Source organism: Hemitrygon akajei, chromosome 11, assembly GCF_048418815.1.
Source record: "Hemitrygon akajei chromosome 11, sHemAka1.3, whole genome shotgun sequence".
NCBI classification, from domain to species: Eukaryota; Metazoa; Chordata; class Chondrichthyes; order Myliobatiformes; family Dasyatidae; genus Hemitrygon; species Hemitrygon akajei.
The window spans coordinates 113,212,273-113,236,463 of NC_133134.1; the positions used below are offsets into that span (position 1 = coordinate 113,212,273).

The 24,191-nt window shown below is 41.5% G+C and overlaps 1 protein-coding gene across 1 annotated transcript in view; it reads right to left on the minus strand.

The window, feature by feature from the left end:
* Nucleotides 1-24,191, minus strand: part of LOC140735919 (protein spire homolog 1-like) — a 57,598-nt gene that overhangs the window by 28,801 nt on the left and 4,606 nt on the right. The window contains exons 3-7 of the mRNA XM_073061528.1: nucleotides 14,744-14,902; nucleotides 12,283-12,405; nucleotides 8,316-8,378; nucleotides 6,726-6,890; nucleotides 4,000-4,074 (exon numbers count right to left, since the gene is read on the minus strand). Coding sequence (XP_072917629.1) covers nucleotides 4,000-4,074; nucleotides 6,726-6,890; nucleotides 8,316-8,378; nucleotides 12,283-12,405; nucleotides 14,744-14,902 — 585 coding nt within the window. The remainder of the gene's footprint in view (nucleotides 1-3,999; nucleotides 4,075-6,725; nucleotides 6,891-8,315; nucleotides 8,379-12,282; nucleotides 12,406-14,743; nucleotides 14,903-24,191) is intronic.

The window sequence follows — 24,191 nt, forward strand, 5'->3', positions numbered from 1 at the left end:
AATTACGTAATCCACATCATTGATTTTAGACACAATTTCATAAGGACCATGAAATTTAGCTTGTAAAAGATTCGTTTGCACTGGGAAAAGAACCAGCACCTTATCTCCAGGCTTAAACGTCCTCATCCTGGCTTCTTTATCGTACCAGGTTTTCATTTTCTCCTGAGCTGATTTTAAATTTTCTCTGGCTAAGCTACAGGCTTTATGCAACCTTTCCTTAAATTTTAAAACATAGTCCAACAAATTAGTGTGTATTTCTTTATTAATCCAGTGTTCTTTTAATAAGGCTAAAGGTCCTCTAACTCTATGCTCAAATACAAGTTCAAATGGAATGAAACCTAAGGATTCCTGTACCGATTCCCTCACTGCAAATAGAAGTAATTATATACCCTCATCCCAATCACTTTCATTTTCCACACAATACATCCTAATCAGTCTTGAGGGTAGAATGAAACCTCTCCAAGGCACCTTGCAATTCTGGATGGTATGCAGACAAAGTGATTTGCTTAGCTCCCAATTTATAAACTATCTGTTGAAACAATCTAGACATAAAGTTACTGCCTTGATCAGATTGTATTTCCTTAGGCAACCCAAAATAAGTAAAGAATTTTATAAGAGCCTTTGTTACAGTTTTAGCTGTTATATTCCTAAGTGGTACTGCCTCTGGAAACCTAGACGCAGTGCACATGATAGTCAACAAGTACTGATAACCAGTTTTTATTTTTGGTAATGGATCTACACAATCTATAATAATTTTAGAAAATGGTTCACCAAATGCTGGAATAAGCTGCAATGGAGCCACTGGTGTAACTTAATTTGGTTTACCCACAATTTGACAAGTATGGCACGTTCTACAAAACATCGCCACATCTTTTCTTAAACCAGGCCAGTAAAAATGTTTTAAAATCTTATCCACAGTTTTCCTTACGCCTTGATGTCCTCCCAAGGGCACACTATGGGCTAAAGTTAATATCTCATTTCAATAAACTTTAGGAACAACTACCTGGTGAACAATATTCCATTCATCACTTGCAGGAATTGTAGGCGGTCTCCACTTCCTCATCAATACACCTTTCTCAAAATAATATCCTACTGGCACCTTCTCCATTTCACTATCTGAAAGAGCTTGTTCTTTGATAACCTCAGGGTCTCTACTCTGCTCTGCTATCATCTCCTTCCAAGACAAATCTTCATAGTCATACTTACTTCAAGAATCTTGTTCAAACAATGAAGGCAAGAAAGATTCTGACACATCCTCAAAACTCGAATCCTGAGTTGAACAGTCATAGGTAACAACCTCATTCCGCACATCAATCTTTTTAGCTATAGCTCGAGTTACAACACAGGAAGAATCTGTGTTAGAATTCATCTGTGGTTCCTCTGATTCTATTGTCAAAAGCACTTCAGGAAAAACTTGTCCACCTGCCAAATCATTACCTAACAATAAAGAAATATCCTTCACAGGTAAGCTAGGCTGTAGTCCTACTTTAACAAGTACTATAACTAACCCTGATTTTAAATTCACTTTATGCAAATGTACAACATAAAGACACTCCCAACACCTCGTATATAATTTACCTCACCAGTATCAGACTCTTCATTAAACTTTAACACACAACATCAGTGATTGAGAAGCTCCAGTATCCCCAAGGATTTTTATTGGCACCGGAGTAGATCCTTCTTCCAAGGATACAAACCCTTCAGTTATAAAATGATCATATCCCTTTTTAACTTGATCAGACTCTAACAAAACTTCATTTGTGTTTATCAAACCCTGTGATTTTACAGGTGTTTCTGTATGTTGCACACAAGCATCTGGGACTGCTTCCTTCTCTTTTTTCCCCCAGTCGGAAACAGTTAGCTATTACGTGACCAGGTTTCTTACAATAATTACAAATAGGACCAAACTGTCTTTCCTTCACAGGTTTTCCTTCCTCCTTACCTTTCTCATTAACTTCTGATTTAATCTCTGATTTGCCTTGAGTCTCTGTACTATTTTTCCTTTTAAAAGTTCTGACCTGAGGAAATTTATTCTTATGGATTAAAGCATACTCATCAGCTAATTTAGTAGAGTCCTGCAATGTATCAATGTCTCTCTCATTTAAGTATGTCCTTACTTCAACAGGGATGCTCCTTTTAAATTCCTCCATTAAAATCAGCTCTTTCAATTTATTATAGTCCCATTTTTTAGAGGAAACCCATCTCTCAAAACACACAGCTTTATTGTAGGCAAATTCAACATAAGTTTTGTCCACAGCTTTCTTCAAATTTCTGAATCTTTCTCTATAAGCTTCTGGGACTAACTCATACACCTTCAATATGTGCATTTTCACAATATCATAGCCAAGTGCTTGCTCAGCAGTTAAAGCTGTATAAACCTGTTGTGCTTTGTCTTTAATTACACTCTGTAACAACACAGACCATTTCTCTTTCGACCACTCTGAAATCAGAGCGATCATTTCAAAATGTTGGAAATATTTTTCTACTTCTGTTTCACTAAATGGAGAGACTAATTTAATTTCCTGACTAACAACAAATGTTTTCCTAGAACCAGGAGACTGATTCTCAGACTTTAATTCCGCTATTTTAAATTCAAATTCCTTCTGTTTATTCTCAGCTTCTAACCTACGTAATTCCAAGTTAGCTTCCAACTGTTTCTTTTTATTTTCAGCTTCTAATCAACTTAATTCCAAGTTAGCTTGCAATTCCTTCTGTTTTAATTCAGCTTCTATTTTTAACTTTTCTAATGCTACCTGTTTCAAATATAACTGAATCGCTGCTTTACCCATAGGAAATCGATCTTTAAAACCGATACCTCAAACACACCCGAATCTATATAATGTTCCGCAATTTGTCTCTGAATTACAGGCTTTGTTGCATCTTTCGAAATACCTTTAAGTTCCAACCTGCTAGCAATCTCCAATACATCATTTTTTTTCACCTTCGCTAATAACTCCACGTCTGGCGATTCCAGGAATTCTTCGATACTCATTGTTGCCGAATACCACTCTCAAGCCAATCAAACAAAAGAATCAAGTATTCCCCTTTTCCAAAACACTGATCAAAAATTAAACAAGCATTTAAACTCAAAAATGGATTCAGATCGCATGAGCCCCCAAATGTTACGGTCCAGCAACAATGAATATATGATTGAGACAGGATTTTTTTTATAACAAATAAAACATTTATTAAACATTGTTAAAAAAACCCAAAAGTAAACAAATGACTAACTCAACCGGAAGTCGGCTGCTGTGCGGCAGCTTGAACAGTTCTTAAAGCGATAATGCAAAAACAGTTCGTAGAAGTAGTAATGCGAAAGTCCAAAGTTTACACAGAAACTTGGGAGAGACTTTTCTTGAAAGGAATTTAAGTTCTCCTTCGTGGCGTTACTGCTGATCCCAGTCGAAGTATGCTTTGATCAAAGGATTTACGATGAAGAAAATGAAACGGCTTAAAGGCACTGACCGTTCCTTGGCGAAATTCTGCACCCAGCCCTTTCTGCTCTTACAGCAGGGACTAACATGGCCACAACTGATGAATTCCTTCCGAATGAGGATCAAACAAGGTCGAACCTGTTTCACCGTCGAAATCAACTTTCCTTGATCTTTCAGCTTCCCGAACTTTGATGAATCTTCACTCTCCGACTTGATTTTAACTGACAGTATTGTAACAAAACTGCCAGCAATAATCTTTGACTTAAGGCAGAAAGTAAAACTCCATTTTTAAACGAAACTGCGTCATAACATCGGAATATGCAGCATCATGGAGTCAGTGGCAAATTCAGCCACGAACTGCCCCACCTCACAGGGAGGGGTTCTCCTTTTATACCCGGTTGAAAAAAAACTATCACATGACCTCTCACTGGCGGGAAAATGACATCACTCTACCATCACAAGACCATTACCTCATGTCCAGCATAGCCTCAATTACATCATGGTCACGTGACAGGTATGAGATACCCACAGGTAAGTAACAATCTCCAGATCGAACAATACTTACAGGTTTCAAAAGGGATCTCAAGAGGCCAAGGTCCAGCAAGGCTTTACATGGTGTCCTGGGTTCATTATTATTGAACTGAAAATTAGTACAAGAGGAAAGTTAGATTTGAAAGACTCTTGGGTCCTTTTTTCGCTAAATGCCTAAATTCACTAACGTAAGCCATACTGGTTTGTACAGGGACAATGTTTTTAAACAAAAGGCTTCTACTAGCATTTAATCATCTTTAGAAGGGGGAGGGTCTCACTTGCAAGGACCTGGAATATTACACAAATTCTATACGACATGTAGTAGCAAGGTTTTTGAAGTTCACTTCTACACATCACGTTCTTTAGGTGCTATCTACAGAACCGGTGAAACTTCTTTATTCAAGTTTACTGCTTAGTTAGAAGACAACAAGTGGAGGGAAAACTCAAAGATGAGAAGCACCTCAAATGTGACAGAAGAATTAGCCTACAAGGCCATCAAGATGCAGCCAGAGCTACCTACCATCAGCCTTATTAATGGCAAGCCGTTTCCTTAACTAATATCTGCTAACTTAAATTCCATGAATTGGTGCAACTCACACAAAATGCTGGTGGAACACAGTGTGTTCCACCAGCATTTTGTGTGTGTTGCTTGAATTTCCAGCATCTGCAGATTTCCTCGTGTTTGCCTTCCATGAATTGGTGATTGGTCACCTGTACCGGTGGTGTAGTGGTACCCGCACCTGGAACTCGGAACATGGGGTCCCAAGTTCGAATCCAGCCAGCTCCTTGCAGGCTTTCCTCCCATGCTGGGTTGAGTGTCGAGCTAGCAACTCAGCATTGTAAATGTTAAAGGAACAGCAAGGTTGCTGACAATGCGCTAAACAAGGCACCAGGAGGAACTTGGTGATTGGTTTATTATTGTCACATGTACCAAGATGTAGTACAGACCATTCCATTGGGGTAACAAAAGGAAAAACAATAACAGAATATGGTGTTACAGTTACAGAGAAAGTGCAAGGATTACAAGATAGATTGAAGTATCAAGGGCTCATCTTTATCATGCACAAGGAGGGTTCAAAAGTGGGACAGAAGCTGACTTTGAGCTTGATGGTACATGTGCTTGAGCTTTTGTACCTTCTGCCGATGGGGGTGGGGGGAGGGAAGACAGAATGCCTGAGGTGGGTGGGGCAGCTGTAAGTTTAGACAGAGTCCGTGGAGGGAGGATGTTTTTTTGTATTGGACTGAGCTGCCTTCACAATTTCTTGCTGTCTTGGGCAGAGCAGCAGCCATACCAGGCTGTGCTGCATCCAAATACGATGCTTTCTATGGTGCAGTGGAAGATAAAGTGCCAATACAAACGTAGAATACAGGACATGTACTCCCCAGATGACAAGTAACATTTTGGGAACACGTCAGAAGCTTATCAAATATGGGCATTGTTTTATGAAGCTTGAAGATTTGCTGAGCATTATTAACTTTATATTGTAATCATTTACAATTATTTCATTATTTCCATGCCTTGCCACTCTCAGAAAATGCCCCCACACCTGACTGCATAGGCCTCTGGCTGATAACCCACACCCACCTTTGCTTCCTTCATTTTCTTAATTCCCCATGTTAGGTCCAAGTTCCATTTTTAAGTCAGGATGACAACTAAAGGTTCGAACATCAGTTACTGTACCACTGAATTAATTCCTTACCAGTGCAGTTTCAATCACTTGATTAGTTTCCAAAGTATTGAAACTGTTTGAATTTTAATCATACACGTGTGACGGAATGTTACTGATACATTGTCCACTCCCTGCATAGTGGCACAATGCAGTCAGAAAATATCAAGTGTCAAGTTCAATTTGTTGTTATTCTAAAACACACTTCCTGAAGAATTGATAAGACATTTGAGGTTGCTCATGATAAGCAGATACAGTTCGGTACATTTGAGGGTGCCACTAAACTGCCTCACAGTGTTACAGAGGGGAAAGCAATGGGCAAAGTTTGACAACTGATAGCCTCCATCAGATTATCACTGACGTGTGTGGCAAATTTTGTTGTCTTATGGCAGCAGTACAGTGCAAGTCCAAAGTTACAAATAAATTACTGCAGAAGAGGAATAATGAGGGAGTGTTCATAGCTTTACGGACCATTCAGAAATCTAATGCTGTAGGGGAAGTAGCCGTTCCTAAAATATGGAGTGCATGTCTTCAGGTTCCTGTACCTCCTCCCCGATGTCAGTAATTGGAAGAGGGCCTGCCCTGGATGGCAACGGTCCTTAATGATGGAACACTGCCTCTTCAGGCACTGCTTTTTGAAGATGTCCTCAATAGTGGGAAGGTTGTGCCTGTGATGGAGCAGGCTAAGTGTACAGCCTTCATAACCAGGTGAAAAAGCTCTTATCTGCACATCGATCCACTGCACACATTCATAGAAATTTTCTCTAATCTTTGTTAACATTCCAAATCTCCTCAAATTCCAAATAAAGTATAGCTGATGTCATGCCTCCTTTGTCATTGCATCAATGTGTCCGGTCCAGAACAGATTCAGCAAGATGGTGGTGCCCTGTCCCCCATTTTACGTCAGATTTTATTTTACTTCAGCTGGCATCACTTCTAGCCAGAGAATTTACTGAGTGCGCAAGATCAAATAGAATGAACCATTGCAACAAGAGTCATTGGAATTGAATTCCCCCCCCCCCCCCAAAACCCCACAACCTAGCCATAGCCCCAAGGTGCATGACTGCAGGTCATTGCCCACTCAGTAACTCACCGTAACATGGCGAAGGATGTATCGCTTGTACTTAATGTCATCAAGCATTCTCTTGAACGAAGACCCCTCAGGCTCCACAAGAACAGGTGTGTAACTTCGCTCACTTGCGCTCCTTAACCTCACGCCACTACGCACTTCCTTCATCAACTGGAACCACACTCTGCTCTAGGTGAGAGATGAGGAAGGCCAAAGATAGTCAGACAGCACTCACTGTCACCGAGCCAGCCATCCATTAATGGGAGACTTTAACTGCCAGTTTTCCTATCTCAACCACTAAAACTTGAACTTAATAAACAATAGAGCTACAGCCAGCATCTTCATTTTAATTGTCTGAAGAAAATACTAATCTAAAACTTTTGATAAACAATGTTTCTTTAAAAAGTAACATTGCTACTATTTTTCTTCTTATGACAGGGTAGAGTTTAACTCAGACATTTTCTCTTTTTCACCCATTTCAGAGATTTGTTCATCTGCTCCCATCCAATTTCCCATTTATTTTGAATTAAGCATAAAGCTGAAGTTATTCCGTTTTATAACTGCACTGCAAGTATCTGCCTAAGCATGTTGGTCACCAACCACCCAGATGACTACATATTAGTGAAACTTGATTCAGCAATAAACCAGAAATGATAACATTTGCAAAGAGAGCATCTGACAATATATATTCCATGAAATCGTGAAGATCCAGGTAAGAGAAATGCACTGAAGTTTCACTGCTGGCCAAGCCTGGAGAGGGAATGGTGAGGAATCAAGGCATGCAGCCGCTGACTCTTGGCTCAGTTAGACAGTGGTGTGACAGGAAAGGGACAAAGTGGTCATCTTACCTCAGGAACAAGAACCAACACCAATGGGTCAAAGATAGACCTGCTTCAGCCTGGAGAAGGACAAGACCTGTTTCAGTTTTTGGGGACGGCACATTAGCATAGTGGTTAGAGCAACTCTCTACAGCACCAGAAATCGCTGACTGAGGTTTGATTCCGTAAAGAGTTTGTACGTTCTCCCTGTAACTGCATGAGTTTGGCCTGATTCTCCGATTTCCTCTCACATTCCAAAGATGTATGGTTAGCGTGAGTCATGGGCATGCTACGTTGGCACTGAAATTGTAGCAAAACTTGCAGCAGCCCAGCACAATCCTCACTGATTTGATTTCATGCCAATGACACGTTTCACTGTACATGTTCATGTTTTGATTTACATGTGACAAATAAATCTAATCTTTAAAAACGTAGACCTTCTCCAGCTTGGTCTGAAATGTTTCAGGATTCCTCAAACATTTGTGTTACAAATTTCTAAAGTAGCTGACCAAATTCTACTTAGCTTGAGATACAAATTAACGTCTGGGTGACAGGAGAAATAGGATGGTTAAGCACTCAAGACAGGTTTCTCCGTTTCATTCAGATCGAATGCAAAGGTCCTTCAAGTAATACACTCATAATGCAACAAGTCCCAAGGCTGGGCTAAAGATTCAGCCAAAAGTAGGAATGAGCCAGAAGTATTACTACCAAACTAACCAGATGATTCCAATAGTTCAATTAACTACGAGCAAATAACAAGTGCCGCATTGACGGTGTAGGCTACAGAACTCCTCACCCAACAAGCAGATTCCGGGCTGGCTTTCTCAAACACGTCTTCCTCCAGCAGTCTTTTCAGACTCTGCAAAAATTAATTGACAAAATTATACAAGGCTAAGCAACTCTAAAGTCAAGCTTCAAGCATTAGCATTGAACTGAATCCTAGCCACAATGGATCCAATGAAATATTCCACCGGGCAAGCAGCCTGATGTACCAATTCATTAACGTTAAGGAAAATAAAGCTGCAGATGTCGGAAATCTGAAATAAAACCAGATGAAACACCCTGGTTTCCATGGCTGCTGGCAGTCTGGGGAAGACACACTCTGGTCCCGCCAGACCTGTGAGATGGAAATGGCTCTCCCACCCAAAACCCCGGTATGTGCGGGTTCTGCGCAATTTACCACCGTTTCAAATTAGTGCCATGAAATAACAGATGGTACACTGCATACAATTAAAGGAATTATATTTATGAGTCTTAACTAAAGGGTTAGTGAAAAAAAACAAAAAGAAAAGGGTCCATTTTGATTAAAACAGTCAAATGTGCACAAATTGGAGCTCAACGTTTCACTGTATGCATCCACCCTCAATTGATATTGACACCTGGCTTCATTGAATCAGGTTCCACTCTGAGTCAAATCCTACAACCCGTTCTCTCCAGCATCTTCTCTCTTCATCGCCCGAAGACAAGTCCCAAGCTCAACCTTAGTGTCCCTCACCAGAAACACCCCTGCCCCCGTTCCACCATCCTAATTGGATGGCACACATTCCTCACCATCCCTCATCTTCAACCCCCAAATCCCAAGAACTTTCTACAGGGGCACAATTCAGAGCATCCTGACTGGCTGTATCCCTGCCTGATAGGGGAATTGTACCTCCCTTAATCGCAGGACTCTGCAGAGAGTGGTGCAGACAGCCCAGCACATCTGTAGATGTGAACTTCCCACATTTACAAAGACAGATGTGTAAAAAGGGCCCAAAGGATCATTGGGGACCTGAGTCACCCCAACCACAAACTGTTCCAGCTGCTACCATCCGGGAAATGTACCACAGCGTAAAAGCCAGGACCAACAGGCTCCAAGACAGCTTCTTCCACCAGGCCATCAGACTGATTAATTCATGCTGACACAACTGTATTTCTATGTTATGTTGACTCTTCTGTTGTACATACTATTTATTACAAATTACTGATTGCACATTTAGACAGAGACGTGAAGATTTTTACTCCTCATGTATACGAGGGATGTAAGAAATAAAGTCAATTCAATAACCCAAACAGGCTGAAAGCAGAAACAGAGCTGCTAAGTGAAATACCTACAGCATGACAGTGAAACTGTGAACCAGGGCATTACACTGAAAATACGCAGAGCAGGCTTCAGGCTGAAGGCCAGTTGATGGACCATCTGTATCTGGTTGCTTTCCTCACCATCAACCACACAGTCAAGTTGCACATTATCATGCAACATCTTCTTAGCAGCCAGTACAACTTAGCCCAAGTCATTGTTATATATTGTCCTAAGTGCTGAACTCTGCAGAACCTTACTAGTAAAAAAAATTCTCAATCAATGAGGTAGTTTTTGGATTAGGTTTACCACTCTTCCTCAAATCCCATGGGCTCCTTATTGCTAGGCTGCCCCATTAGACTGTGGCTAAAGCCTTGTTAAGATCCACTGCATCAATTACACCGAATATTTCGGCCCTTAAAGCCCCACCCCTTTTTTCTTCCATGGCCTTCTGTCCTCTTCTATCAGACTCTCCCCTCCAGCCCTGTCTCTCTTTCACCAATCAACCTCCCAGCTCCTTACTTCATCCCTTCCCCTTCATGTTTCTCTCTCCTCTTCCCTCCCCAACCATTTAAATCTACTCCTCAGCTTTTCTCCTCCAGTCCCCCGAAGGGTCTCGGCCTGAAACGTCGACTGTTTTCTGTAGATGCTGCCTGGCCTGGTGAATTCCTCCAGCATTTTGTGGGTACAAGATGTTTGCAAGCCAGAGCTTCCTTGAATACTTAGCTAGTAAGGGCTAGTTCTATACTGTTTTAGAAAATGACTTTGGTGTCACATTCATAGAAAACTGAAGTTCAGCACCCCAGCATTGCCTCAGGTCAAGGGGTTCCAACAGGACTTTGCCAACAAGATTCATAAATGCCCAAATATGCACTTTCCCCAAAAAGGACAAAGGCAATCATCGCTCCTGCAATTTTTCCCAGCCACCAGCCAAGTGATTAGTGGTGCCATCACAAGGTACATGCTTCTGCTAAACAGTGCTCAGTCAAGAACCACCCAGCTTTACAGACGAGGCAACGACAAAAGAATGCAGAAACCCAAAACCAAGAACAGCGAGGGCCTTTGAAGTAAGGTCTGTTACTTAGACATCCCAGGAAAATTCAAACTATCACTTAACTGTCAGCCAGTATTGCCCAGAAACAGAAAATATTGTAAACATTGGATGCTATGATTGCTGTCCCAGGATATTACTGTTGCTCAGGGCTGTGTCCTCTCTCTATCTGCACTCCCAGATTCAATGACCTTCCATCAATGCCAGAATTGGAGCATTCTCTAATCACGGCTGAGTGACTCAAATTCTCCGGACATTGAAGGACGTAACAAAAGTCAGCAGGACTTGATAGGCAAACGCCATTCATGCCATACATATGGTGGGGGAGCTCGGCAGGGCAGGCAGCTTCTATGGAGAGAAATAAACAATCGAGGTTTTGGGCTGAGACCTCTCAACGGTGCTGGAAAGGAAGGAGGCAGAGGTCAGAATAAGAGGGTAGGAGAGAGAAAGCTGACAGGTGATAGGTGAGAGCAGGTGAGGGGGAAGTTGGGAGGGGGGCAAAGTAACAAGCTGTGAGGGGACAGGTGGACAAGATAAAGGGCTGAAGGAATCTAAGAGAGGACAGTGGACCATGAAAGGAAGGGAAGGAGGTGGTGATAGGCAGTTGAGAAGAGGTGAGAGGATGACCTGCATAGGGAATAGAGAAAGAGGGAGGAAATCAACCCCTCCCCCAGTTTCACATCATCTGCCAGCTTGCACTTCTTCCCCTACCCCCTTCTTATTCTGGCTTCTGCCCTTATCCTTTCCAGCCCTGATGAAGGGGTGCAACTCGAAACATTTACCGTTTATTCCCCTCCATACTTGCTGAGTTCCTCCAGCATTTTTAGTGTTGCTCAAGATTCTATCATCTGCAGAATCTCTGTGATCCTGCCATACATGAACCAAGAAATTAGACAGAATCCAACCTTAACATTCATCTACCATTGTTGAATCCCCTTATCATAAAACCCTGCGGGGAGCTCACCGACTCAAAACCTGACTTAACCAGCCAAAAAAATCCTGGCTGGAGGATTTCTGTAAAGAGATACCTGAACCTCAAAGCCTTTCCATCAAAGAAGCACTTTGGAAGGGAAATGCAGTACTCCTTCCTTGCATGGATCAGTAAAACATAAAATGTTCAGCGATATGTAGGATAATGAACTTAGTCTGATCTACATCCCACCCACTAATTCACCATCACTGCAGTGTACAACATCCGCAGTGGCAACTCACCCATTTTCTTTGCCAGTTTCTCCTAACAGCAGTTGGACAGCCAGAGGCAACAGATGTATGGCAATACCGGCTTCCAGATTCCTCTTGGGTCTCACTTTAACATGATGTGTGAGCAAAACGTTACGTCATTGCAACTGGCTCAAAATGCTAGAACTGCACCCCCCCCCCCAAAAAAAAATGCATCTGGAATTTCTACAAAGCTATGAAATCAACTGCTTTACATGCGCCTTGCCACTGTCATCGGCATAGGTTTAATGTTTTAACATTAGGCTTTTGAATTCCCTTCCCAATTTTTTCTGGCCATCTGTCCCTTTCCAACCCCCTTGCCGTTCCTCGCGTGGCTCGACATTCTAGCACAATGCTGTGACATTGCCCGAGCTATTTTACCGCATCACAAAAGGTGGGGCACTGAACTCGTGCAGCTGTTGAAAGTTACCTTACCTTCCTTGCACTTCTGATACTGTTCCAGTATCTGCGCAGTTCCACAGTCTCTGCAAACAGAGCCTTGTTCACGGCTTGGAAGTCCGATACTGTAGAGGAGTCTTGTAGGTGATTCTTGCACTTCTGAAATTAGAAGCCAACAGATTAAGCTTGAAGCAGAATTGAAGTTACTGACTGAACATTGCAGAACAACTCTTAATTCATGAATTGGATATTCCGTTATTATAACTATACCATCCAAAAGCAGCAGTAGTTACCCCCAGGGTAACTACCAGTGGTCTCTCTAGTGAGATTTTTATTGCTGCTGATTTGGATTAGTCTGAATCATTCTCCATAAAACTTGGATTGTGACTTTCCAAATTAGTTTGGTTTAGGACCATTTTACCACAGTGGACACATGTACCAGTGGATATAGAAATGTGAAGATGCATTGGGAAGCAACACCTTACACCACCATCATGCCAGCTGGTCTTGCCAAGTCCTGGGAGTTTTATTTTGGGTACAGCCAGACTACACTGCCATATTTTGGTGATGTGTTACCACCCTGGGGCAATAGGTCAGAAAGCTGCAAATCCTTTGTGGTGGCACCTACAGCTTTGGAGCAACCCACAGTTAGCAAGTCCTAGTCTGACTTCTGTATGAGGACAGAGTGCAGCCCATTCACCCTTACAAGCCTAGAGCAACACACACAAAATGCTGGAGGAACTCAGCAGGTCATGCAGCATCCACGGAAATGAATAAACAGCCGACGTTTGACCAGATCGTGTCTCATCTGTACCTCAACTATCTATTGCTTTGGTTCTGTGATTTTGAACTTCCTTGCCCATCTGGGCTATCCATTTTATAGTAGACTGGGGTGAAAGGAGGGTGTGGGGGAGAAGGAACTGTCCCCAATGAGACCAGCGCATACTATCATTCGCCAACTACCAGGATTTGCGTGCTTGAGGCCACTCACCTCAGCTGAGACTGTAAGGGAGCAATACTCCAAATTTGGTACACATCACTAAATCCCAGATCTTTCCTGACTCTTGAAGGAAGTGACACAATTGGAAGTGTTATGGCCGACCCCATCCCAGATGAGTCTAGGACAAAGTATTAAGTCCAGCACCCACCAATGTCCAATGAGTATAAAAACTGCCCATGCCGGCCAAAAACTAAGTCACATTCCAGTTCCCACAGGAAACAATTCAACTAAAACTAGTCCCAAACCAGTCACAAATTGAAACTTCCATCAGAGTTTGGAATGAGATTGAGGTGGAGGTTTCATAACAGAGAGCCTGGGTCAAATAGCAAGCCCACTGGCATTTTATACATCAGGTCTAGAGTCAAAGCCACAAGGACAAGGTAAAATATTGGAATAAAACAGGGGGATTTATTTGGCAATTTAAAAACAGGCAATGTGAGATTTTGTTTTAAATGTAGAGTGAGAGATCTGGCCACTTGTGAGACCACATTTGGACTACAGTATACAGGGAAAGTCTCTTTACTTGTGGAGGATAAAATGAATTTAAAGTAGTTTATAATTAGACTAATATCTGGAATGGGAAGACTGACCAAAAAGGAAGAAGTGGCTGAGCCTGTATCCATTGGAAAGTGGAAGAGTATGAGGGCAATAAATAAAAGCATACAAGATTCTGTACACATATACTGTCATTGATTTACTTAATTATTATCATTTTTTTCTTTTATATTATATATTGCATTGAACTGCAGCTGCTGAGTTAACAAATTTCACAACACATGCCGGCGACAATAAGCCTGATTCTGAGGAGTGGAAGAATCTGATCTAGGAGGTTCTTTTGGGAAAAAAAGGGTCACCCATTAAAAACAAAGACAACAATTGTTTCCCCTCTGAGGGATGACTGTCGTTGGAGCTCACTTCCTTGAAGGGCGGTGGGAGAGGTGTCTAAGTATTTTTTTTTTTTTAAAAGGCAGAGACAGGTAAATTTTGTTAAGCTAGGAGGTGGAAGACAGTCAGGGTAGGTGGAATGACAAGCTGGGGTTGTGGAGATCCAGCAACGTGTTGCAAAATGGCTAATTGTATGCTTGTATTTAGAATGTGCTGTTGAGTGTGGTGGACACGGTAGGGCAGGAAACAGGAGAATCAGGCCAGACAAAAGCTATACGAGAGCTTCCTAAGGTGTGCAAGTCTGAATAAATGGGTATAGAAATAAGAACATATTGGGACAGAAATGTATTCTGGCAAAAAAGCTTTTCCATCCCAGGGCACTCTGAAGAAGACTGGTTCTGCACTTGACCCTTATCATTTACACAAACTAAAATGCTTTGCAAACAGCCAAGTCAATTTACACCAGATATAGACTCTATCCTCAAAGGTCAGCAAAGTTGGGCAAATATAATTCATCTTTGATATAACTTCTCTGCAAAATAAAAGCCAGCCATGTATTATGCAGCTGATATTTCCAGGTCATCCGAATACAACACTGTACTCGAAAGTTACCTTCATAATTTCATCAATCGTGACAGCAGGCTGATCCTCTGACCTCACCACCATCTGCTCTATCAACTGTTCCAAAGGCAGGCTGAGAACCCTTTCTTCATCATCAGGCAGACTCCAGTCAAGAGCCTTGTAAATTAGAACTCCAAGCGACTCAATGACCTGAAATAAGACCAGAGACCATAAGACAGAGTGGAATCAGGCTAACTGGCGTATTAAGTCTGCTCTGCCATTCTATCATGACTGATTTATTTTCCCTCTCAACCTCTTTCTCCTGCCCTCTTCCTGTAACATTTAACACTCTTACTAATTAAGTACCTGTCGATCTCTTCTTTAAATATACCCAATGACATGGCCTTGACAGTCACCTGTGGCAATGAATTCCACACATTCACTATCCTCTGGCTAAAGAAATTTTTCCTCATCTCTTCTAAGGGAACGTCCTTCTATTCTGAGGCTGAGTCCTCCACTATTGGCAAGATCCTCTGCACAAATATGCAAGTCCTAATTGAATATTTAGTAGCTAAACCAGGCTGTACACTGTGCAAGCAAAACTCTGAACGAGTTATCTTTTCTTTAAGAGAAAGGACAATGGAAAAAAGATTAGTTCATATACTAAAACTAGCAATTAGGTGAAGCAGGAACACCTGGTTGGAGAAACAGATCCCTCAAATTATACTGAACCCTCACAAGTGAAATTAGAAGAGCATCTAACATCGCAACTGTGAAAATCAGTAAAGACAAACTCAAAGGCTTCTACAAGGGGCACACTTAATATTTCCCTTGATGATGGGTCACTGGCTTCATAGCTAACATCAGCTGTTAAAAATGTTTGTTGACTGAGGAGTCAATATTCTACAAAGAATTTAGACTTTGTATATTTTAAAGTTAACATTGGTGGGAAATCAAAGACAGAACGAGTGTAGCACACACAAAATGCTGGGGTAACTCAGCAGGTCAGGCAGCATCTGTGAAGTGGAACCAACCATTGAGCTTTTGAGCTGAGGGACTGGAAAGGAAGGCGGGAATGAAGCCAGAATAAGGTGGGGGCAGAGAGGAAGGAATATAAAGCTGGCCAGTGATAGGTGAGACCAAGCGAGGGAGAAGGTAGATGAGATGGGATGACGTGGGAAGGGTGTAGGTGATCGGAGGAAGAGGTAAAGCACTGGAGGAATAGGATAGGAGAGCACAGTGGACCATGGAAGAATGGGAAAGAAGTGGGGAACCAGACTGAAAGTAATGGGCAGGTCATAAGGATAGGGGAGGATATGAGAAGGGGGTGAGAGGGCCTCCAGAATGGGACACTTGGCCCCCTGAATACAATTCATAGGATTAAGAGAATCAGAAAAGGTTCTAGGATAATAGTTCAACGCCAATGAGATGATTCAAGAACTATTTGCTGGCTAAGTACAACAGTTCCTGAAGCAGGGTCAACCCTGGATGTTGTGTCCCAGCTCTCTATACGATACGCAGGTCAGCGCAGTGTGATATGGAGGGCAAGCTGCTGCCCGTGCAACAGGCTCCCCCTCTCCACGCAGCTGATGAATCCAAAGGAACGGCAGAGATCGATCCAGTTTGGCACCAGCAATGTCGCAGGAGTTGTCTGTCAGCATCGAATTCAACGCAGGACTGCCTTAGGGACTCCAGCTCAGGATTCATCCCTCCCCACCTCACCTCGGTTTTACTCCCAAAGGCTTCCCCATGAGTGGGTAAAGGCGGGAGGCAGTGGCGGTTTGAGATCCAAGTTTTCCTTCTCCTAGCTGACGAGCCCCATTTACCCGAAGAGGCTGTATTTAAGGCACCAGTAACCCACCTTTATCCCTTCTCCCGTCAGTAGAAATTATTCCACTGAGCTTAGTAGCTAAGCCACATGCGAAGGCCAGGAGCTGGACTTGGTTGTCGGAGGCTGCTTAAAGCACACGCCATTGGGAACATTAATAGACAGCGGGAGCTTATCCCCACTACCATCCCCGACTGTAACAACGTTACGGATCCAGTGTAACAATGAGCGCTAGTGATCCTGTACCTTCTACCACTGAAGATTTCTCTGCACGTTTAAAATAAAACCCTCCAGGGGGCTTTTTACCCTCGTTAACAATGCATCACCAGCTGGGAGCTTGAGACAACACGTCAACATAGCGGTTTATCAGATGTGGAAGATACAGAACAGCTTAAAAAAGGAATTCAAAGTTCAAAATAAATTCATCAAAGTACATACTGTATATGTCACCCTGTACTACCCTGAGATTCATTTTCTCGTGGGCATTCACAGTAGAACAAAGAAACACAATAGAATCAATGAAAAACTACACACAAAGATTGACAATCAATGTGTAAAGGACAAACTGTAAATACAAAAAATAATAAATAGGTATATTAATAATATTGACAACATGAGCTGTAAGAGTCCTTGAAAATGAGTCCATAGTTTGTAGAATCAGTTCGGTATTGAGGTGATTGAAGTTATCTACACTAGGAGCCTGATGTTTGACGGTTAATAACTGTCCCTGAATCTGATGGTGTGGAACCAAAGGCTCCTGTACCTTTTTTCCAATGGTAGTAACAAGTAGAGAGCAGAGCTCATCACAAGCTGAACCAAGCACCAACATTGACTACAGAGGAGTTAGGCCACAGCTGTGTGACGTCATGTTTCTTCCGATTCTTTTGGACAGCTGTGCTCTGAACAGGAAGTGTATACATGGCCTGAAAAATGAGCAGCACTAATTAATTTTGTAACATGCATACTATGAATATTTAGAATAAAAATTGATAAAACCAAAAGCTTTTAATTTTAATTGAAGGGTATCATGAAATACAGTACAAAGAAAATCTTTCATGTTTCACAAACTTTCTTATTTGTCTTTATTACAAATCCATCATCTATAAACACTGCCCAGATTAATTTTGCACCAGATGAAAGATGCGTCTTAATCCACATTAGATCATCCAAATGCTCCACTTATAGTCTGTTTCTGGATTTACAATGACCGAATCCACATTCACAGTCAGGACGACGAGCTTGAAATGTTCCAAAGACGTCAACAAGTTTTAACAGCTTTTCAAACTCTTTGCTTCTAACATAGTGAACATATAATTGAATCAGTCTTAGCTCTCTCAGAAATGAGAGATCTGATATCACAGTATTGCTGTGATATTTTTGAGGCATGCATCTGTCATAGTTCATAACAATAGCCGAGTCATATTTTGTCAGTTGTGCAGCATTCTCTTTACCAAATTCAAAAATTAGTTGCGCTTGCGATAGTAATGAGTCAAAAGCTTGCCATTCTCCAAACTCATCATCTGGGAATCTATTATCCAAGTGGTTACACACATTGAATTAATCAAATAATAGGCGTAGATTCACCATCGGAACTTATAGATATAAGCACTCTATAAATGTTATTGCTAAGATACTGAGACTGTAACTTGATCATTTTTGCTTTTTCATACTGCAGTGTTTCTATTGTATTCACAGCTTTTCTGAAGGGATTTGTAAAGGGACGCCAGATCTTCGAAAACATCAAGGACAGTTAATGCTTCTTGATATTGTGGATTGGTCAAAATCTTCCGGCAGTAGTTGCTGATTGAATAGTTATATTTCATTAACTTGCTCTTTGCAATACTGGATCAAAACTTAGTAATTCCTCATTACAGCAGTAAGAACAAAATATCTTAATGGCCATCTTACTTTGTGCAGTGACACCCTAGTACTTCTAGCATCCCTTTTTAACCAATGACCTGCTGAACATTGTATACACAGTTTGTAGCAGTGTTTCTATATCCTGCATAATTGATACTTGCCCCCCACCATGTGTCATCTAATCCCTGTTCCCTGCTCAATGCAATGTTGTTGAGACAGATGAGTTATTTCTCATTGAAATGCCACACCATTATTCTTTCCAAGCATAACATTTGCCGTCTGACATAAATGTAACTATCGTTTGAACAACTGGATTGCTGTTGATTCTTTTAAATTGCTTCAACAATGGCGATATTGTCATGTGCAGTTAATTTCAATATACCCACAAACAGTCTTATAGAAAGTTTCATTTACTAGTCAAAACTTAAAATATAAAATTAATCTTTCTGTACAGAAGTGTCTGTACTAACATCAGCAATTAAGCAGATTTCCACAACACTTCCGATATGTTTCTGAAACAAAACTGACGCACTCAACAAATACAAACATATAGTTCTTGCTATACCAACTCTCTGGTATATTCACACGTTTGGACATGTGCATGAATTTCTTGCACAGAATGCATAGAAGCATTAATTTTCATTGCCAAGATAAAATTATCATTTACCACTTTGACCACAGAGTTAGACTTCTTTCACACATTTTGTTTCACTCTTGCTTCACTCTCTTTTGGAGTTTCAGTTAACATGCACAAAATTCCACGTCTTCTGGTTACATAAATTGGCAACTGCATCTGTATGAATTCTCTGGTTAAGATGTTATTTTAAGTAATTAGCTTCCATTCTCCTTTATTTTAAACTAAACTCACCCCCAACTTCTGTTTCCATGCAAATGGTGCATACAACATCACCAATGTTAATAGGTAAAAATTATCACCAAATTTTATTTTTTGTTTTTGATGCAAAGACGTAGCTCGAAGTCCAAGAGATGCAAAAGCCATTCTACCTTAAGTTTTGTACAAGCTTTGTTCTTCAAAACATTTAACTCCCTGCTTTTCTTTTTGGAATCCTCAGGATACTAAAAAATAATCATTATTATTTGACAATACTAAAAGTAATAATAATTATTAACATTTAACAAGTCAAAAATTTTATCATTTTGATAGAATAACCAGTCATGCAAACAATTTATTGATATTTTTACCTTGTTCTAACAATTTTTAATTTAATATTCTTAAGTTTTTTTATATGATTGTTTCCCAAAAAGTCAGAATATGAAAAAAAACCTAAAAGCACTACTCACAACACAAGTAGATGTGGGTCTGTGGTGCAGAAGGGAAAGTGGGAGAAGAGGGGAGCAAAAGTGATAGGGGACTTAAAAGTCTGGGGAATAGACAGGAGGTGCTGTGGACATGAACAGGACACCTGAATGGTATGTTTGCCTCCCAGGCACCAGGGTCAGGGATGTCTCCGTTCGCGTCCATGGGATTTTGAAGAGGGAGGGGGAACAGCCAGATGTCTTGGTACATATTGGTACCACCGACATAGGAAGGAAAAGCAAAGAGGTCCTGAAGAGAGAATTTAGAGAGCTAGGCAGAAACTGAGAAGCAGGACCTCCAGGGTAGTCATTTCTGGATTGCTACCTGTGCCAGTGAGGGTAGAAACAAGATGATTTGGCAGATAAATGCGTGGCTGACGAGCTGGTGCAGGGGGCAGGGCTCCAGGTTCTTGGATCATTGGGATCCCTTCTGGGGGAGGTGTGACCTGTACAAAAGTGAGGGGTTGCACTTCAACCTGAGGGGACCAAGATTCTCATGGGCAGGTTTGTTAAGAGCTGTTGGGGAGGGTTTAAACTAATTTTGCAGGGGGTGTGAACTAGAGTGAAGGGACTCAGGATAGGACGGATGATTTTTTAAAAAAAAGCAAAGATAGCATGCAGTCAGACTGTCAGGACAAAATTGCAGCCAGCAAAGCCAGTATCGGTGCATTAGGAATGCAGAATCAAAAAGGGTAGCAAATGCAACACTCAAAGTGTTACATCTCAATGCACAGAGAATAAGAAATAAGGTGGATGAACTTACTATTACAGATTATCAGGCATGTTGTTGTGACCATCACTAAATCGTGGTTGTAGCTGGGAGCTGGATGTTCAAGGTTACATGTTGTATTGGAGGGATGAGAAGGTAGGCAGAGCGGGCGGCTTGCCTCTGCTGGTAAAGAATGGCATCAAATCTTTAGAAAGATGTGGCATAGGATTGAAAGATCCTGAATCCTTGTGGGTTGAGTTAAGAAACTGCAAGGGTAAAAACACCCCGATGGCAGTTATATGCAAGCCCGCCAACAGTAGCTGGGATGTGAATCACAAATTACAATGGGAAATAGGAAAGGCGAGTCAAAAGGGCAATGCTATGATAGTCATGGAGATTTCAACATGCAGGTCGATTGGGAAAATCAAGTTGGGAATGGATCTCGAGTTTGTTGATGCCTGTGAGTTGCTTTTTAGAGCAGTTTGTCGTTGGCCCTATTAGGGATCAGCTATACTGGATTGGGTGTTATGTAATGAACCGAAGGCGATAAGGGTACTTAAGGTAAAAGAACCCTTCGGAGACAGTGATCACAATATGATTGAGTTCAACATGAAATATGATAAGGAGAAAGTAAAATCTAACTTAGCAGTGTTTCAGTGGAGTAAAGGAAATTACAGTGGTGTGAGAAAGGAACTGGCCAAAGTAAATTGGAAGGAAAAACTGGTAGGGATGACAGAAGAGCAAAAAACGATGTGACTTACTGGGAAAAATGAGGAGGGTGCAGAATAGATGTACTCCAAAAAAAAAATGCTCAAATGGAAAAATTGTACAACGGTGGCTGACAAAGGAAGTCAAAGCTAATGTAAACGCAAAAGAGAGGGCATACAGCAAAGCAAAAATTAGCAGGAAGACAGAGGATTGGGAAGCTTTTAAAACCCTACAGAGGGCAACTAAAAGAATCATTAGGAGGGAAAAGATGAAATATGAAAGCAAGCTAGCAAACAATATCAAATAGATAGTAAAAGCTTTTTCAATTATATAAACAATAAATGAGAGACGAGAGTGGATACAGGGCTGCTAGAAAATGAGGCTGGAGAAATAACAATAGGGAACAAAGAGATGACAGCTGAACTAAATGAGTATTTTGCATGTGTTCACTGTGGAAGACATTAGCAGGGTGCCAGATGTTGAAGGGTGTAAGTATTACAAGGGAGAAGGTGCTCAAAAAGCTGTAAGACCTGAAGGTACACAAGTCACCTGGACCAGATGAACTGCACCCACGGGTTCTGAAAGAGGTAGCAGTAGAGATTGTGGAGACATTAGTAATGATCTTTCAAAAATCATTGGACGCTGACATGGTTCCAGAGGATTGGAAAATTGGAAATGTCACCATGTCACTCCACTCTTTAAGAAAGGAGGGAAGCAGAAGGAAATTATAGACTTGTTAGCCTGACCTCAGTGGCTGGGAAGATGCTGGAGTCAATGGTTAGGAATGAGGTTATGGTGTACTTTGTCACACAGGATGAAATAGGACAAAGTCAGCATAGTTTCCTTGAGGGAAAATCTTGCATGACAAACATGTTGGAATTCTTTGAGAAGATTACAAGTAGGAAAGATAAAGGAGATGGAGTGGATGTTGTATATTTGGACTTTCGGAAGGCCTTTGACAAGGTGCCATACATGAGGCTGCTTACTAAGTTTAGAGCCCATGGTATTACAGGAAAGTTCCTGGCATGGTTAGAGTATCAGCTGATCAGTAGGAGGCAGCAAGTGGGAATAAAAGGATCCTTTTCTGGTTGGCTGCCAGTGACTACTGGTATTCCGCAGGGATCAGTGTTAGGACCGCTTCTTTTTATGCTGTATATAAATGATCTAGATGGTGGAATAGATTGCTTTGTGGCCAAGTTTGCAGATAATACGAAGATTAGTGGAGGGGCAGGTAGTGCTGAGGAAACGGGTAGGCTGCAGAAGGTCTTAGACAGATTAGGAGAATAGGCAAGAAAGTGGCAAATGAAATACAGTGTTGGAAAATGCATGGTCATGCACTTTGGTAGTAGAAGTAAATGTGCAGACTATTTTCTAAACGGGGAGAAAATCTAAAAATCTGAGATGTGCAGGACAACCTAAAGGTTAACTTGCAGGTTGAGTCTGTGGTGAGGAAGGCAAATGCAATGTTAGCATTCATTTCAAGAGGTAAAGAATACAAGAGCAGGGATGTGATGCTGAGGCTTTATAAGGCACTTCTGAAGTCTCACCTTCAGTATTGTGAACAGTTTTGGGCTCCTCATCTAAGAAAAGATGTGCTGGCATTGGAGACGGTTCAGAGGAGGATCACAAGGATGATTCTAGGAATGAAAGGGTTTATCATATGAGGAACATTTGATGGCTCTGGGTCTGTACTCACTGGAATTTAGAAGGATGGGGTGGGGGGGGGGGGGGGAGCTCATTGAAACCTTTCAAATGTTGAAAAGCCTAGACAGTAGACGTGGAAAGGATGATTTCCCATGGTGAGGCAGTCTAGGACAAGAGGTTACAGCCTAAGGATAGAGAGGAATCCTTTTAAAACAGATGCGAAGGAATTTCTTTAGCCAGAGGGTCGTGAATTTGTGGAATTCGTTACCACATGCAGCTATGGATGCCAGGTCATTGGGTATATTTAAGGCAGAGCTTGATAGGTTCTTGATTGGACACAGCATCAAACGTTATGGGGAGAAGCCAGGGAGTGGGGCTGAGGAGTGGAAAAAAGGATCAGCCATGATTGAATGATGGAGCAGACACGATGGGCCAAAGGGCCTAATTCGGCTCCTATGTCTTATGGTCTCTAAATGACGTCAGGCAGTCAAAACAACTGACAGCACAATGGCAAAAGTAAAATGTTTTGACTAGATGGCGTAGGCATTCAGCAGGCTGGTGTTTTTATTAACAACGAGCTACCAATTTCCATTCTGTGTTTATTGTTAACAGTGTTGTAACTTGAAACACTGAATGTAAATATATTGAAGCTCTAAAATGTTTTGAAGCTTGAGTACGTTTATTATTTAGATAATTTATGGATTATATTCATTAACACAATTAAACACAGGATATTTTACAATTATATTAATAGATTTCAAAACTATATTAGCATAATTTCAAAATTACATTATTATATAAAAGAAAACTGGAGAAGATGGCACCAGTGAACAAAGTGACCAAAGGCAACATCCTTCAGACAGTTCACATGTCTTTTCCCCCCAAAAAAGCACACTTCCTTTACTATTCCTTCTTTCAAATATGGTTCAGCTACTATTGGAGCCTATGATCCACATTTTGATGGTGTGCTTTTGGGCTGATTGAGCAAAGTGTGCCCCCTGGAGATGGGGTGCGAGCCCCTGATCAACTCTATTTCTCAGCAATTAAAGCATTGGGAAAGATTGACATGATCGAGGACAAGAGCAGAAGGTGAGTAGGCGTTCAGTTCCGTATGCCTGCGAGTGTCCAGTCTCTCTCTTGCTGCTTCCGGTAGATGACTGCGTTCAGTCAGTCTCTCTCACCTGTAGCTGCTTGAGTCTTGGGGCTTGGGCAAGGTCGAATTGACGTGGTTTGTGGACTGAGTTCTGTAGCTCCTGTTATGATGTATTTCTGGCTGTTTTTTAAAAACTATTTTGTGTGATTTTAATTGGGGCAGACCGGCTCTGCGGCCTGCAGTCAATGAACAACACAGCACTAGATTGAACTGAAATAAGCTGATACGGAACATTCCCGGGCTGTTTTACTGACTTTGTGGTTTGATGTTTTATACTCTG